The sequence below is a fragment of the Psammomys obesus genome, unplaced genomic scaffold (assembly GCF_907164565.1).
Source record: "Psammomys obesus unplaced genomic scaffold, mPsaObe1.curated_primary_1811, whole genome shotgun sequence".
In the NCBI taxonomy this organism is placed as follows: domain Eukaryota; kingdom Metazoa; phylum Chordata; class Mammalia; order Rodentia; family Muridae; genus Psammomys; species Psammomys obesus.
Window position 1 is genome coordinate 10846697 of NW_026596234.1, and position 15692 is coordinate 10862388.

At 52.3% G+C, this 15692-nt stretch overlaps 1 protein-coding gene across 1 annotated transcript in view; it reads left to right on the forward strand.

Moving 5' to 3' along the window:
- Nucleotides 1-6047, forward strand: part of Ptgis (prostaglandin I2 synthase) — a 35530-nt gene extending 29483 nt beyond the window's left edge. The window contains exons 7-10 of the mRNA XM_055596177.1: nt 1583-1751; nt 2553-2734; nt 2961-3112; nt 5750-6047. Of these exons, the coding sequence (XP_055452152.1) occupies nt 1583-1751; nt 2553-2734; nt 2961-3112; nt 5750-5894 (648 nt within the window). The 3' untranslated portion in view covers nt 5895-6047. The remainder of the gene's footprint in view (nt 1-1582; nt 1752-2552; nt 2735-2960; nt 3113-5749) is intronic.
- Nucleotides 6048-15692: the final 9645 nt, after the last annotated feature.

Genomic DNA, 15692 nt, shown 5'->3' on the forward strand with positions numbered 1-15692 from the left:
AGCCTACCTGTCAAGACTATCTCCCCGTCTTTAAAACCAAGCCGGGCAGCAGCTGAGGAAGGGCAGCGGAGGTTGTCCATTTGGCTTCCACGTGTGAACATAGCCACACGCCCCTCCCCCAACACACATACACAGAAAGTTCAGTGTGCCACCTCAACCGCCCGGCCCCCCAGCCTCTGCCCCACCACAGGTGACTTCGGGACCGGTTCCTGCATCTCCTCAGGATAATTTTCTTCCCCTCTCCAAGCGCACACAGGGGCAGCTGGACGAACCCCATCGCCCCCCACAGCCTGCAGCCTGCCTGCCTCTGTGTGTCTGCCAGCCTGGAAGGAACTGGGATTTTCTTTCTTTCTTTCTTTCTTTCTTTCTTTCTTTCTTTCTTTCTTTCTTTCTTTCTTTCTTTCTTTCTTTCTTTCTTTCTTTCTTTCTTCCTTCCTTCCTTCCTTTCTTTCTTTCGACAACTTCCCACCGTCTAGTTTCACTGCTAGGCCATCATTCTCCTCACAGCTTATTCCTGATTTGCGGGTGCTATATTAGGGCTGCAATTTGTGTCCTCTGCCTGGTGCAATCATGTCTGTGAAGACCTTGTTGGGAAAGATGATGCCTAATGACGATGCTTGCGTCCGTGAATGCAGTCGCACTTAGGACAGACAAAGCCTCCCAGCCATGTCTGCGCCGCTGAAAGGCCCCGAGGAGCCGGGTGAAGGTGTTCAGCCTGGTCTGAGCCGGTCTTGGAGCACACCATGTCATTGGTTTTCCTAGCTTACCTTTTGGGACGATTCAAATAATTTTTGCTCAAAAGTTAACAGCCTGTCACTGGCCCCCTGCTTCTTCTTCAAGAGAATGAGCTGTTACACAAGAAGTGTGGAAGGAAATTTTGTTTTCCTGACTATGAATAGCTGTTGTTATCAGCTAGTTAAACCCAGAAGCCTGGGCTGATAGACATTCATCGAGCTCACGTGTCTTTAGATCTGGTTGGTCTAAACAGGCCTCGCTGGGGCCATTTAGCAGTACCCTCCGTATCACTCATCCTAGACCCAAAGGCACAGTCTCTGAAGACCAGTGCTTAGATCTCAGCACAGCACGCCTGGTTCCCACGCTGGCCAAGCACCCAGGTGTCACCAGTATCTTCAGCCCCAGACGGTGGCCCAAAGCTGCTTGGAGCCTCATGCTACGTGTCAGTCAAAGCAAGACCATGGCTGAGCTTAATTTCAAGGGCTCAGTATACTCTATACTCCGCCTCCTCTGTGGAAACTTTAGAGGAACTGGAGGAGGCGTGAGGCCCCAAATGCAGTCACTCTCAGACATTCTCAGTGTTGTCTTGAGGTCTTGTTCCTCTCACGTACTTGCCCTGGTGAGTTACAGAGGCTGCCATTATGACCCCGAATCAGAGGCTTCGCTCAAGGTCAGGATGCCAGACTCAGCCAAAGCTCAGCCCACAGTCTGGGGCTGAAGACACTGGTGACGCCTGGCCGGTGTGGGGACGAGGCGTGCTGAGCGCTGCACCGAGGCTCAGCCTGCATCCGTCTCACAGGAGCCCCTTGGTCATCCTGATGGAGTAACAGGTGTCTCCTTGTTGCAGGGGAATATGGGTCCCACGGCTTTCTGGCTCCTTCTCTTCCTGCTCAAGAATCCGGAAGCCCTCGCTGCCGTCCACGCAGAGCTGAAACGCATCGTCTGGCAAGCAGAGCAGCCTGTCGCACAGATGACCACACTCCCACAGAAGATTCTAGACAGCATGCCTGTGCTAGGTAGGACAGTCAAACCTGAGCATCGTGGGTCCCCCAAAGTCCTCCAAGGGTCCCTCATGATTCATGCTCAGTGGTAGCTACCCAAGACTCTGAGTCACAAGAGATTTTTGGTATTGAGTGAAAGAGAACCTGAAGTAGCTAGAGTGGAAAAGAAAGAGGCTCAATTCAAGGCATGCAACCGAAAGCCTGGAGGTCTCTAGCTTCAGGCTCAGGGGAATCCGGGTGCTTGAGGAGGTGTCCCCAGGGTTTAGTGTCTCCATCCTTCAGCTCCATTTGCCACCGGGGGTGCCCCTGGTCTCTGGAGGCAGGATGGGTCTCTCACTCAGCGTTCCTATGTAAAATCTCAGGAATGTGTTCATTGGCTTTTTGGGTTCTATACCCACCCAGAACCAATCACGGGGCTCAGAGGGGTGTTCTGATTGGCCAGTAAAGCCAATGGAACCACCAGCTTAGAGTAAATCAACAGCCCAACTTCTGAAAACGGGGGGGTGGGGGGTGGCGGTGTGATCCCTAGAGGAAGGCCAGGGGACTGTTCCCAGAAGGGAATGTGCACTGCGCTACACACTAAGACCCTAAACTCCCCCTAGCTGCCTGAGATCCCTGTGGCTCCCAATTTCTCCTCTTCCCTCACACCCAAGGGTTCCTCAGGGGCCACAGAGTGCACGCTTTGTCATCTGGCTCTTCCCACAATGCCATGGGACTGTGTGCAAGATGTGCACCCTCGCTCTGTTAAGCAAGAACAGGAAGGGCTGTCTAGGCGAGAGGGCAGCCTGCTGACCCTCCCTCCTCTCGCCCTTGCAGACAGCGTGCTAAATGAGACCCTCCGGCTCACGGCTGCCCCCTTCATCACCCGAGAGGTCATGGCGGACCTGGCCTTGCCTATGGCAGACGGGAGGGAGTTCTCTCTTCGACATGGTGACCGCCTTCTCCTCTTTCCTTTCCTGAGTCCCCAGAAGGACCCAGAAATCTACACGGACCCTGAGGTTAGGAGCAGGGTCAGGGCTGGATAGCCCAGGGACTGTGGGATGGTGCTGGGGGAGTGGGCAGGGGGACTGAACAACTGAGGCGTCGGCCCGGCACAGTCCCTTAACCAAGCCCCCGCCCACTCACTTCCCATCAGTTTTCGCCAAGTCTCGAATCAGATGCCCAGTCCTTTGTCCTGGCACAGGCTTGTGTGGGGTGACATTACACGTCACCTTCTTGTTCCAGGTATTTAAATACAATCGATTCTTGAACCCAGATGGAACAGAGAAGAAAGATTTTTACAAAGACGGGAAGCGGCTGAAGAATTACAACATGCCATGGGGCGCAGGCTACAACCATTGTCTGGGGAAGAGCTACGCCATCAACAGCATCAAGCAGTGAGTGAGGGGCAGGGCACAGGGGCAGCGGTACACGGCCTGGCAGGGAAGGGCCCCATGGATGTGCTGTGGCCAGGGAAGGGTTTGGATGTGGCCAGGGTGTGGTGACACCTGACGCCACTGTTGCTTCTTTGACCGAAGGCTTCAGGCTAATGGTTTAGGGATTAAATTCCAAACTGGCAGAGAGTCAACTCCCGTCCGCAAATCCGTTTGTGTTTTGAAATTGTGGGCTCTTTTAAATATCAGAAGAGCTCTCGTTTAAAAAGAAGAAGAAGCCACGTTCCTGATTTCTCCTATAATGATCAGATGTGGCAGCTGGGTTTTCCCTCTGAGGTTGGCGTGGGAATGCCAACCTGGCTGCTGACTCTGGTTGGCCGTGGCTGTCTCTCAGTGCTGCTGCTGCAGGTTCAGCCCCTTGTGGCAGGAACTGGCTCTATTTCAGGGTCTCTCCTTTGGCTGGTGTAACTCCTGAGAGGGCTGAGTGGCTCCTACATCCCCCTCCCCCGGGAATCCCCCAGCTTCAGTCTCCAGGACCGCAGACTGCCTGCACCAGGGCTTGTGACTTCTGCCCCATTGTTCCCTCCAGCTCCTGTAACGTTCAGAGCCTGTCTCCTCAGCTATGAGATTTGGGTGCTGATTACAGCTCCAAAATGGATCTTTCTAAGTGCCTACCCCTCCGCCTGACTCATCACAGGCTTTGAGAAATGTTAGCCAGTATTTGCATCATTCACATCGTTAACATGCAGGCGCCGTGCCAGGGGACAGCAAGTCACGTTAACCTTTTGGTGTCACTTTTCTCAACAGTAAAGCGGAAATCATGATGAAGTCAGTTCTGCCCCAACGCTTAACATGCGTTCTTAAAAACACACCTCGTCTTGCATGATCAGGCAATGAAAACAGCGGGGCACCAGGCTTGGGAGCACAGGCTCTATAATCCCAGCTATAGGGGAGGCTGAGGCGGGAGGGTAGTAAGTTTAAAGCTGGCTTTGGCCCCTCAGTGAGCTCTTATCTCAAGACTAACAAGATGGCAGAGGCTGGATCTCAATGTGGGGTGCTTGCCTAGCATACATGAGGCATGGGGTTCAATCCTCGGCATTAGAAAAACAAAATAAACCTCAAAAAAAATAGAAGTGTAGGATGTAGGAAAGGGGAGCCCGAAGCCCAAAATTGTCAGCAGTGACGCATGAGAAGGATTAGGACCTTCGGTGATTATACAGTTTTACACATGTTGAAGGAGCTCAGAAGGGTGGGGAGCCAGCTCAGCCATAAAGAGTGAGTATTGCTGTTGCAGAGGACCCAAGTTTGGTTCCCAACCCCCTGCTTGGGCAGCTCACAACAGTCTAGCTCCAGGGCATCTGACGCCCTCTTCTGGCCTCTTCAGGCTCAGCAGTCATGTCCACATATCCCCAGGCCCTTCACTCCGCACTCCCCCACCTGCCAAGCATAATAAAAAGTAAAATTGAGAAAAACCTTCAAAAAGGCACAGAGTCTGATGAACAGGGCAGTCAGTTGATGCTAAGGTATGTGTGTGTGTGTGTGTGTGTGTGTGTGTGTGTGTGTGTGTGTGTGTGCGCGCGTGCACGCGCGCGCCCCGCTGGTGCAGGCTCGGCGTTCACCCCTGTTCACGGAACACGAAATGGCACGTGAGCAAACGTGAGGTTCGCCTTCTGCTCACGTCTGTACCCTAACGTATTGATCACACCAGGACAGATGCTCTCATTCAAATAGATGGCTAGGCCAGCACTTCGTTGGTAGTCTTTGCTTCATCCATTTAGGGACAGACAAAATAGATGCTGGCTTTTACGTGCTTAGCACAGTGCCTTGCTGATGGCCTCTCGACAAGTGAGTGAGTTTGTTGTTTCCTCGGTCACTGCCATCTCCCTGCAAGGAAGCTCTCAGGCAACGACAGCGGCGATGCTCCGATCATTGGGTACAGACCCTGGGGAGAGTCACTTCCCCTTAAGTCCGGCAGGCTGGCTTATCCACTCGCCTGCTCCTCTCGGTGAAAGGAGAAAGTCCTAGTGTGTGTTTAGTCTGGCGTTAGGCACCCGAGTTGAGGTGGAGGACAGCCGTGACGCGCAGGACAGTAAGCTCACCAGTTAGGGCACAGCCTGTCATTGTGTCATTGAGGCGGCAACCTAGTCACGACAGCTTTCCTGTCTCCAGAAGGTGGTGGTAGAGAGTGTGCCCTGCGAAGGTGGCCCTTGGTGACGGTTCTGTGTCGCACGGGGCTGAGGAGTCTTGAGGGAGTGGGCAAGTTTTAATCTTAACAAGCACCCCTAATAAGTGTGGCCGGGGCCCGGGGGTGACTTAGTTCTTAGCTTAGGAAAAGGGGTGCAGGCTGGTGGAGAGGCAGGAGGAGGGTCTTGTCACCACGAGCTCTGTGATGCGTCTGGGACGCAGGACTACCCAGGTGCCCTGGGTGTGGGGTTAGAGACGCATGTCTGGGCCCCTCCCTCTGGCCGCTCTGTCGTCTGCAGGAGAGCTGGAGACTCACACTCTGGGTCTTTGTGGCTGTGATGCGGAAGTGGCTGCCGCGGACACAGCCGCTCAGCCTCCTTTGCTCCCGCTGGCCTCGCCTTGCCCGGGTCTGCCCAGAGCAGCACAGTCTGTAACCTGCCCCCTCTCTCTCTGCAGATTTGTGGTCCTCCTGCTGACTCACTTTGACCTGGAGCTGGCCAGCAAGGACACAGAGATCCCCGAGTTTGACCTCGGCAGATACGGCTTCGGCCTGCTGCAGCCCGAAGAAGACGTGCCCATCCGGTACCGTATCAGGCTGTGACCTATGGAGAAGACACTGCACTCACCCGGGGCCTCCTGACTTTCTGTGCCTGTGTCACTGCCTTCCCAGTGTTCCCCTAGAATGCTGTGTCCAGAGGAGCGGACACACAGGACGCCGAGAGCAGAAAAAGCCAATAAAAGCTCTGTATCTCGCTGTGGAGACCTGCTTCCAGATCAGGCTGTCTGTGCTCTGGGTTCACCGGTGCCTCCTGTTCTGTGGTTCCCACCAGTCCACACTATGGTGCCCCTCACTCCCAGAGCAGGCACTGTCCTCACCTTTAGGGGCCGCTGTAGTTCAGGCCTTGTGTGGTAGATATGGGTCATGAGAAGACCCGTGTGGATTCGTCAGGGTGTCTATTGTCCTGTGCCCAAATTTTTAAAGAGACATGGCCCTCCCTCTCCTCGTGTGGATGCCTGGGAAGATGCAAGCTGCACTCTGAGGGCTAAAGTCATCTGTCCTTGATTCTCAGACAGGAGGTAGCAGGGCTTTCCTTGCGTTAAGACTGGGGTGGGGTGTGACCCAGAAAGACCCGATCCTGTGAGATGCTCCAGCCTGGGGAGTCTATTTCCCTGCACCCCAAGACACAAGCCCCTGCTCCAGTGCACACCAGCCTGTCTAACGGCTTTGTTCAACCTGCACTTTAAAAAAACAAACAAACAAACAAACAAAAAAAAAAAAACATAGAACTGGGCATAGTTGTGCACACCTTTAGTCCCAGCCTTCACAAGGCAGAGGCAGGAGGATCTCTGTAAGTTCTAGGCCAGCCTGGTCTACATAGTGATTTCTGGTACAGCCAGGCCTGCATAGAATGATTCAGTCAAACAACATACTAGATATCATATTATCTGTAGAGAATTCGCGTGGATTCCCTGGCCGCGCCTGGCCCTCAGTCCCAAGAGTAGCTCTGGCTAGGGGTGCTCAGCACAGGGCTTTGGCTGGGTCAGCTTCAACATCTATAGTCCCCTCTGGTCCCAAAGGCACTGGAGCCCGAGCGCCTGAGCTGACTCTTGGGAGCACTGGGGTAGCGAGTGAGAGGCAGCAGCCAGCTGGTCCTCAGCTGCTCACCCGACTCTGGGCACTGCAGCCATGGCTCCAACAAATCAGTGATGAAAACCCACCTTTGTATCAATTTTAGGAGCGAGGGCTGCCTTCAAGGGAACCGTAGCTTGCAAGTCTCCCTTGTACTGGCAAACATGGTCATCTGCTACTAGGCGCTGTTTCCCAAGTGCTTTTGCTCTTTTGAATTTTTATTTCTTGTCTTTATGTAGTCTTGGCTGTCCTTGAACTCATTATGTAGACCGGGCTGGCCTTGAACTGGAAGATCCACCTGGCTCTGCCTCCCGAGTGCTGGGAAACGCTGAGACAGGCACAGCAGATCTGTATTTCCAGTCCTCGAGGCGTCTTGGAGAAGGTGGTGTGTGATGTCAGCTTTCCAGGTGAGAACGCCAGCTCAGAGAGGTAAAGCGACCTGCCTGCGATCACACAGCTCTTGCCAGGAGAGAGCAGCCTGCCCACCTTTCCTAGACGCAGATGTTGGTGGGCAGTCTGTTCTTCACTGCAAGGGCTTCAGGGGTGGTGGTGGGACACTTGTGTTTGGCACTGGAGAGCTGACAGTCAGGAACACCCAAGCGTGGTGCAGACACATCTGTGATGAGGTCCTTTTAGCTTTAGCTGGAGAGACAGAAGAGGCCCTAAGCCAAGGTGTTCCAGGGGGCTCATCTCTTGGAGCAGGGCTGGGGGCTTCCCTGGCTCTGGGTCTCCAGGCACCCTCAGAATTTCTACATAAACAGTGTGATTGGCAGGAATCTGGGTATCCCCAGGGAAACCCATCTTCATGCTTGGGTGACCCCCCACTACTGCTTGCTTCTTATCTTTGCAGGAAATCAGAGCTGGCAAGCCTCCTGTGGGAGGATGAGCCAGTTTCCATGGCAACCCCCAGTTGCTTCCTCATGGCTGGAAGGGGAGGGAGAAAGTGGCAGAAATAGCTGCTGAAGGTCTCGCAGGCTGCAGGCCTGGTGTGCTAGGGAAAGCCCTTCAGAGCCCCATCTTAATTGAATCAGGCTGGGCTGTCCCCAAGACGCTGACCTGCTCTCGGTGAAGGGCTGGTTCCCTTTAACGGTGGCGCCTCCACGGAGCCACAAACACAAGGGGAGATGGTTAAGGGCAGGCAGCTCCATTAGGGAGCTGAGGTGCGTATGCGCTCGTTTTAATTTCTTCCATTTCTCAGTTCTTTATCACAAGCTGGGAATTTGGCTCAGTCGGGGGAGGAGGTAGCTAGCATGCACGAAGTCCCGAGTTCATCTCCAGTTCTGAATAAACCGGGTTGTGGTGGTGCACGCCGTTAATCCCAGCAAGGTGGGGGCAGGAGGATCAGGGGTTCAAAAGTCATACTTGGCTACATAGTGAGTTGGAGTCAACCTGGGATACACAATTCTGTCTGAAGGGCAGGAGGAGCTGGCAGCTTAGCGGGAAGGGATGAATTAGCCACCTGCACAGGCAGGATCTCAGCTCTCCGTGCCTGGGTGTCGCAGGATGTATGCTAGCGTCTTCAGTTTGAGCTGATGACGTGTTCCCTGGGCTACTTCACTGCGTCTGCCATTCATCCTACGTCCTCCTTTAAGGAGACTCACTTTTCACACTCAAATCTGGTTTTCTAATGCTGGCAGAAGTGGGCCTCTGATATCCACACCCCACACAGAACTGTGAAGAACAAACCGGCCCTGGACAGTGGAGGTCTAGACTCTGGGCCTTACAGCCTGTGTCCTTGGGTTACATGAGCCAGTGTCCCACCTTTCTGAAGGCCACACCCATGCTGTCCTCACCTTTCTCATGGTGGACCCACTGGGTGGGGAAGAGGGGTGTCAAAAGAAAGGTGAAATGCTCATGGTAGAGACAGGTAGCCCGACCTCCAGATAGAGAAGCCGACTCTGCCATCTCTTCCACACATTGGTTCCGAGGCTTTTGCTGTTATTTTTAATAAACAAGGTGTCACAGTGTGTTTCGTGGGCGGTATGGTGGTCGCACTTTGCCACTTCAACACAGCGCTCGGGCTTCATGTCATACTGTCAGATGGACATCAAAGTGGCCTTGCCGATAAATGGCCTCTCTGTGACTCTGAAGAGGGGGCCTCTGGTCTGGAGGTGAGGTCATTTGCTGGGAGGTGGACAGGAAGTGCTACACCTGTGCCCTCATCTTGGGAGCTTGGGAACAGCAAATGCAAAGGGCTGTAGATGGGGGAGCTGGGAGGGTGGGCTAAGAAGACAGATGGGAGGGGATGTGGACAGCAGGGAGCATTGGCGAAGGAGTATAGAGAGGAAGGAGTGCAGGGGAGACGGAAGGGCAGGGGAGCTGAGCTCTCACTAAAACATCAGGAGCCTCCACTTGCTTGCCTTTGATCTCTTCAGCTTCTCGTTCTTCTGTTGCTGACTCCTTTTGTGTGTCTTGGAGCTCCCTGGCTCCGCTGAAGGGAAGAGAGATTAGCTCACCTTTAATTGCTCTGCTGGAAGCCTGTGCCTTGGTTGTTCTTGCATTTTATCATCTTTTGGCCCTACATCCTGGAAAGTCAATGGATTTCAAAGTCCCGGCCACAAAGAGGCTACCTCTGTGGGGACATTCTGGTGGCATGCATAGTTCTTCTCAGGGAAAGAATCCAGGGGGCCATGCTGGGGCATCACAGAGCACAATGTGCACAAAGCCGTTGTTAGATGGAGAGTGGGAATGTTCAAGGATGGATAGGTGGAGGGTGAATGGGTAGACAGGTCCATGGGTGGAGAGATGGAGGAGCGGAGCAGTATTTGGGGTGGGTGAGTGGTTGCATGAGTGGCTAGGTAGGTCCATAAATACGTTGTGTATTCGGGGAGGCTGGCTGGCTGGTAGATGAGTGAGAAGTTGGTGTGTGGGTAGATGGATGGATGGATGGATAGACGGATGGATGGATGGGTGGGTGAATGACAGGCAGATGGACGTAAAGGGAAGTAGCGTGTTGGTAGAAAGACATGGGCAAGAGGATGGGTGAATAGGTCAATGGTTGGAGAGACGGGTGAGTGAGCAAGTGTGTGAATTTCTGGGCAGGGCTTAGCAACTGGGAACACGGAAGAGGGACGGTGAAGCTAGTGGGTAGGGGATAGACTAAAGATGAGATGGAGGAATGAAGAAAGGTTGGGCTGATCAGAAAACAAGCTTCGTGCATTTGCAGGAACTTGAGCCAGAAACCCTAGGGTTTGACAAAGGCAAGTGGACTCCTAAAGAAAATAGCAGACACTGGAGCCAAGTCTGGGGGTGCAGGCTCAGGTCCCCAGCTACTGGTGCAGCTGAAGCAGGAGGATGGCGAATTTGGGCCCAGCCTGGGCTACGCAGAAGGACTAGACTCAGACACTGGATCACTCAGGATCATCCGACAGTTTCATAGTCTTGTTTATGTTGTCCTCGGTGCCTAGTGCCAGGGAGAGAAAGAACCTACGGTGGGGTCATGCACACAGACCCCTAGCACAGTGCCTGACACACAGCACTCAACTGAGCCAGTCACTATCATCCTTGCTGTTTCAACGAATACTTCCCAGCATCGGGCTCGATGCGCAGCACGTCATGTGCTGTGTCATTCATCCTCCCAGCAGCCCTGCCCGGTGGAGCCTGTTACACTCACCGTAATGTTCCTTATGAAGCAGGACAAAGAGACAACAGAGAAAGAATAAGCAAGCCCAGCGGATAGGACGATCCCCGGGGCCCGAAGGGGTCCCAACAGAACATGCCCCCCCATAGGAATGATGTCTCCATCTTCCTGAGTCTCTGAGGACCCCTCTGTCCACCCTCTACCATGGAATTTGTGCACGAGCTGTGCACCTGTACGTGTGGTGCGTGTGTGTGTGTGTGTGTGTGTGCGCGCGCGCGCGCGCGCGCCCGAGTGCGCATGTGTGCAATTGTGTTTGCAAGGGGCAGGGAGTATGGTATTCATTAGCCTTGCTCATCCCCAAAACTCCAAGAAACCCAAGCAGGCTGCCCAGTCGGCATAAATGATGGATGGTACCCTGGAATCTGGAGATCAGACTTCAAACAGCTGAGCCTCTTGCCGGCACTGGTCAAAGGGAGCGGCATGGACGGATCTCAGCTCCTCCCAGCGAGATGCCAGGCTGAGGCCCCAGCAGACATGTTTCGAGAGAGCAGTGGCCAGGAACCGGATGGTCCGATGCTGGGACCGGGCTGCCCTGTGACGCTGTCCCCTCCATGAGCGCTGTGGTTTTGCTTGCCTTTCAGTCACAGGGCTATGCGGCAGCCCTCCTTTATGAATATTCTAAGTTGTAGTTTGTTACCCCTCCCCCTCCCCCTTTTCTTCCTGTTTGTTTATTGGGTTTGTTTGAGACAGGATCTCACATAGCCCAGGATGGCCTTGAGCTCACTATTTAAGCAAAGATGACATTGATTTTTTTTTTTTTTTAATTAATGTGTATGGCTGACTTGCCTGCCTGTATGTCTGTGTGCCAGGTGCATGCCTGGTGCCCACAGGGTCAGAGGAGGGCAACAGCTCACTGTAACTGGAGTTACAGTGGTTTGTGGACTTTGAACGTCTCATCTTCCTGCCTTTGCCGCCTGAGTGTTGGGAACACAGGCGTGAGCCATCACACCTGTGACACTTGTTTGTTTAGGATTTATTTTATTTTTAATTACGGGTATTTGTGTGCATGTGAGTGCCGGTGCCCAAGGAGGACAGAGGTACCCGGTCCCCAAGAGCTGGAGTTAACAGGCAGCTGTAAGCCGTTCGGTGCGGTGCTGAAAAGGGAACTCAGGTCTCCTGCGAGAGCAGTTGCCTGCTGTCAACCGCTGAGCCGCCTCTCCAGCCCCCTTGCCTGTTTCTTGTCTACCTGATTTCTTCTTGAGCTAAGAAAATGTCTGGTCTATGGAGAGAGGGCTGTCACCGGCCAAGCGTTCTTGGATAGGCTGACCACTGGCAGGGCAAGAGGAGTTATTTCCCAGCTCACGTAACCTGGACTCCAGTGGCACTGGCTTCAGGCATGGCTGGATCCAGGAGTCCCGTTTGGCTCTACTTTGCCCTGGGTTGATGTAATTTCAGGGTGGCCTTGCGTAGGGAGGATAAGAGGATAAGTGCAGGATTGTTCGCAAAAGAGTTCATAAAGCTGGTGTGGCAGTGGCCAAACACCGTGCTGGCACGAAGAGCTTTTATGCTGAGAAGGGCAAGGCAAAAAGGTTCGAGCAACTCTTCCTAATTCCATGCCCCCACCCAATTTCACATGGATCGGCTAAGCACTTTTAGAACCTTTATTTGCTTACTCTCTTGTTTACTCGTGGGCGGTACATTTTGTGCATCTCACGTGTTCACATGCACGTGCACAGTCACGCCCCACACGGGGTCGAGCGGTGTTCCTCACTGAACCGGAAGCTTACTGATTCTGCGAGCGCAGGTGGCTAGTGGGGTCCGGGAATCCCCCTGTCTCTCCCTCGCACTGGGACGACAGGTGTACACTGGCACCCCTGGTTCCTGGGGATCTGAACTCGGGTCCTTGTGCTTCGGCATGACAGACTCACCCGTCTCCTCACCCACCAGCTAAGCATTCTGGTTACTTAGGTTGAACTGGACACACAAGCCCCTCCCTCAGTAACCCCCAGAACCTTAGTGCTGTGTGGTTGACCAGACAGCGCCATCAGTGGTAAAGAGTTCCTCGTGGGCTGGAGGGATGGCTCAGTGGTTAAGAGCACCGGCTGCTCTTCCAGGGGACCCGAGTTCTGTTCCCAGCTCCCACACGGTGGTTCGTAACCATCTGTAACTCCCACATGGCACACAGGCAAAGGACCCACACATATACAATTAAATTTTAAAACTTTTCAGACACCCAACATTGACCTCTCTCCTCAACATACATGTTTATATACATACAAACTTATATGAATTAGAGTTTGTTTGTTTGTTTGTTTTAATCCCCTCATAACCTAAGAAAGCAGACACGTTCTCTGTGGCTGTTCACTTTAGGGATTGGAACAGTGCGGTTTAGGGAGCGTAGAGCCCTTGTCCGAAGTCATTCTGTACCGGCTGTTCTGTCCTGAGCCCTCCCTCTGCCACGAGGTCACACTGTTACCCTACGGAACCTTCCAGGGACTCCTTGTAGAGTAAACACACAGGCACAAGGCTGAATGGAGCCTGGTGGAGCGGGGCCTCTTTGCCTGCACTTTCAGGTGTGTGGGGATCCAGGCATATCTCCCTTGAGTTTAGAGCCCGACTGTGTAGGTGTTCACCCAATCACACAGGGTCTTTGGCAATGGCCTTGGGCTTACAGAAGGACCTCTGCAGAGTCCTGTGGCTGGTGGATTGCCCACCACCTGGTCCAGGGCTCATTACGTTAGTATGGACAATTGCAGGGACCTTCTTACGGGTCTCCTGGGAGCACCTTGCATCACTCAGCTCTCCCTGGCACCCTCTCTGATGGAGGAGTCACATGAAGAACCATTCTGTGCACAGTACGATGTTTGGCGGCATCTCTTTGCCTTCATCAACTAGACAGCAGGAAGACCCCCCCCCCCCCCCCCGGCCCTCAGAGCTGTGATAACCAAACCCCTGTGCGGATGTTGTCACATCCTCTGGGGCAAACAATGAACATCTGCCTCTTTCGCTGGGAGAAGTGCTCTCCCAGGCTTTCAAGACAGGTTTCTTCCCAGAGCCTGCAGGTTTCAAGGGTTCCCTGGACAGAGGGGAACTCTGCTGGCAGGCCGGTGCTTGGGAATAAGAGATGACAGCCAGGGTTGCATGACTGTCCCTTCAGGACTCACTGAAAGAGGAGGGTAAATAAGCTCACCCTAAAACAGAAGAGCAGGGAGAGCAGGCCTCACAAGCTCAGCATTTAGAACCCCATGCAACTCAGCACAGGGTCACGTGGGCATAAGGACACAAGGACCAGAAGGGCAGGCAAGGAGCTTGGGGGTCTGCAGATGGCAAAGGCAGTACCTCAGACCTGTGCGGGAAAGTAGCTTGCCCTAAGGATGATTTCCAGAAAACCACCTACAACCGGGCCTGGCAGGTCAGGCCTGGCATCCTAGCTGATCAGAAGGCTGAGGCAGGAGGATGGTTGTCAGGTTTGGGGGCAAACATCACTGAGCCATCTCACAGGCCACTCAAATAATGTTCTGGAAACAAAAGGTATCCAAGCACAAACTTAATACTCAGGTGACAGAATAGAAGGTGTTTATTACGTCCAAAGTCAACATCGGCCTTAGCATCTAGATCGCACAAAGGAATCCTGCAAACCGATAGCTACAATAACAAGCATGACGGTAGATACCACAACAACCACAGCAACATTCACCAGCCATAACAACAACCATAGCAGCAACCACCAACCATAACCATAGTCATAACACAGCAACAAACACAAACTACAAGATGTGAAAGTAACTTTTTATTTACCTGATGTAATTGTTGTCCCTGAGGCTTACTGCCTCCAGCTGGAGGCTTAGTCCTGGAAGCTTTTCGCCTCCATATGATCTAATCTAGGCCTAGAATGTTTTCAGCCTCTGAGACTTACTTCTGAATAAGCTTACCCTTTCTAGCTCTTTCTGAATTCTGGCTGGCTGGTTCAACTCGGCTATGTAGCTCAAAACTCCTCTCCAAGCTGACTGACTCAAACTGGCTTCTCTTGGTTTTTGACTGAACTACTTTGCTTGGCCTCATACTAACCCTGGCAATATGTTCTAATCTTCTGACTCCTTCTCATTCTATGGCTCATTCTGTCTTCCCTATGTCTGGCTTGTTTTCTTTCTGCAAGTCTGTCTCTGTACAACTGTCCCAGTAAATTGCCTCCTCTCTCCCTCTGCACTGCTCTCCTAAGTCTCCTCTCTTTCCTGTCTGTTCTTGTGAGAATTGGGCATATCCTCTTCTGTCAAATCTTCTCTGATTCATCACATTGTCTGCCTCTCAATTAGACATAACTTTTAAACATGGGTGCCTTCTTCTACAAACCAACTCTGCCTTCATTGTTTGGGATTAAAGGTGTGTACTCAGGGCGTGTCTATATTCCAGCCAGAGTAGCCATGTTGCTGGATTAAAGTCCTCTGCAGTGAGAACAACTACAACCATAACAACAACCACAGCAACAATCACCTCAACAGCAACCACAGTCATAACAGTGACCACCACAACAACCATAACAACCACAACCACATCAACAATAATTATTGCAACCATAACAGTAACCACAGAAACAACCACCAACCATAACAACCACACCCATAAAAACAACCACAGCCACACTCACCAACCATAATAACCATATCTGAAATTACCAAGCATAATAACCATATCATAACAATATTCACAGCAACAAACAAACTATAATAACAATCACAACCATAGCAACAACCACCAAACATAACAATCACAAGAGTAACCATAGCAACAACCACCAACAATAATAGCAACAATTATAATAACCATAATCATAACAACCTCTCAAACATAACAACTGCAACCACAACCATAACAACAGCCATCACCAACACAACCAATGCACAGCAACGACCCCAAGCAGAACTATGACCACAATTATAACAATAGCCACCAGCACAACAAACACGACCACAATAACCACAGTCATAACAACTGTAACCATAGCCATCACCACACCGATAACAACAGCCACTACTAAACCATAACAACAGCCACCATCATCACCACAACAGCTCAAATACATGCACACACACACACAAACTCAAATGCATATAAAGCAAACCCGAGATTCATTAATAGTCAATGAAAGGAATATTTCAATATTCTGAGCTGTTTCCTGGCACACACCGGAC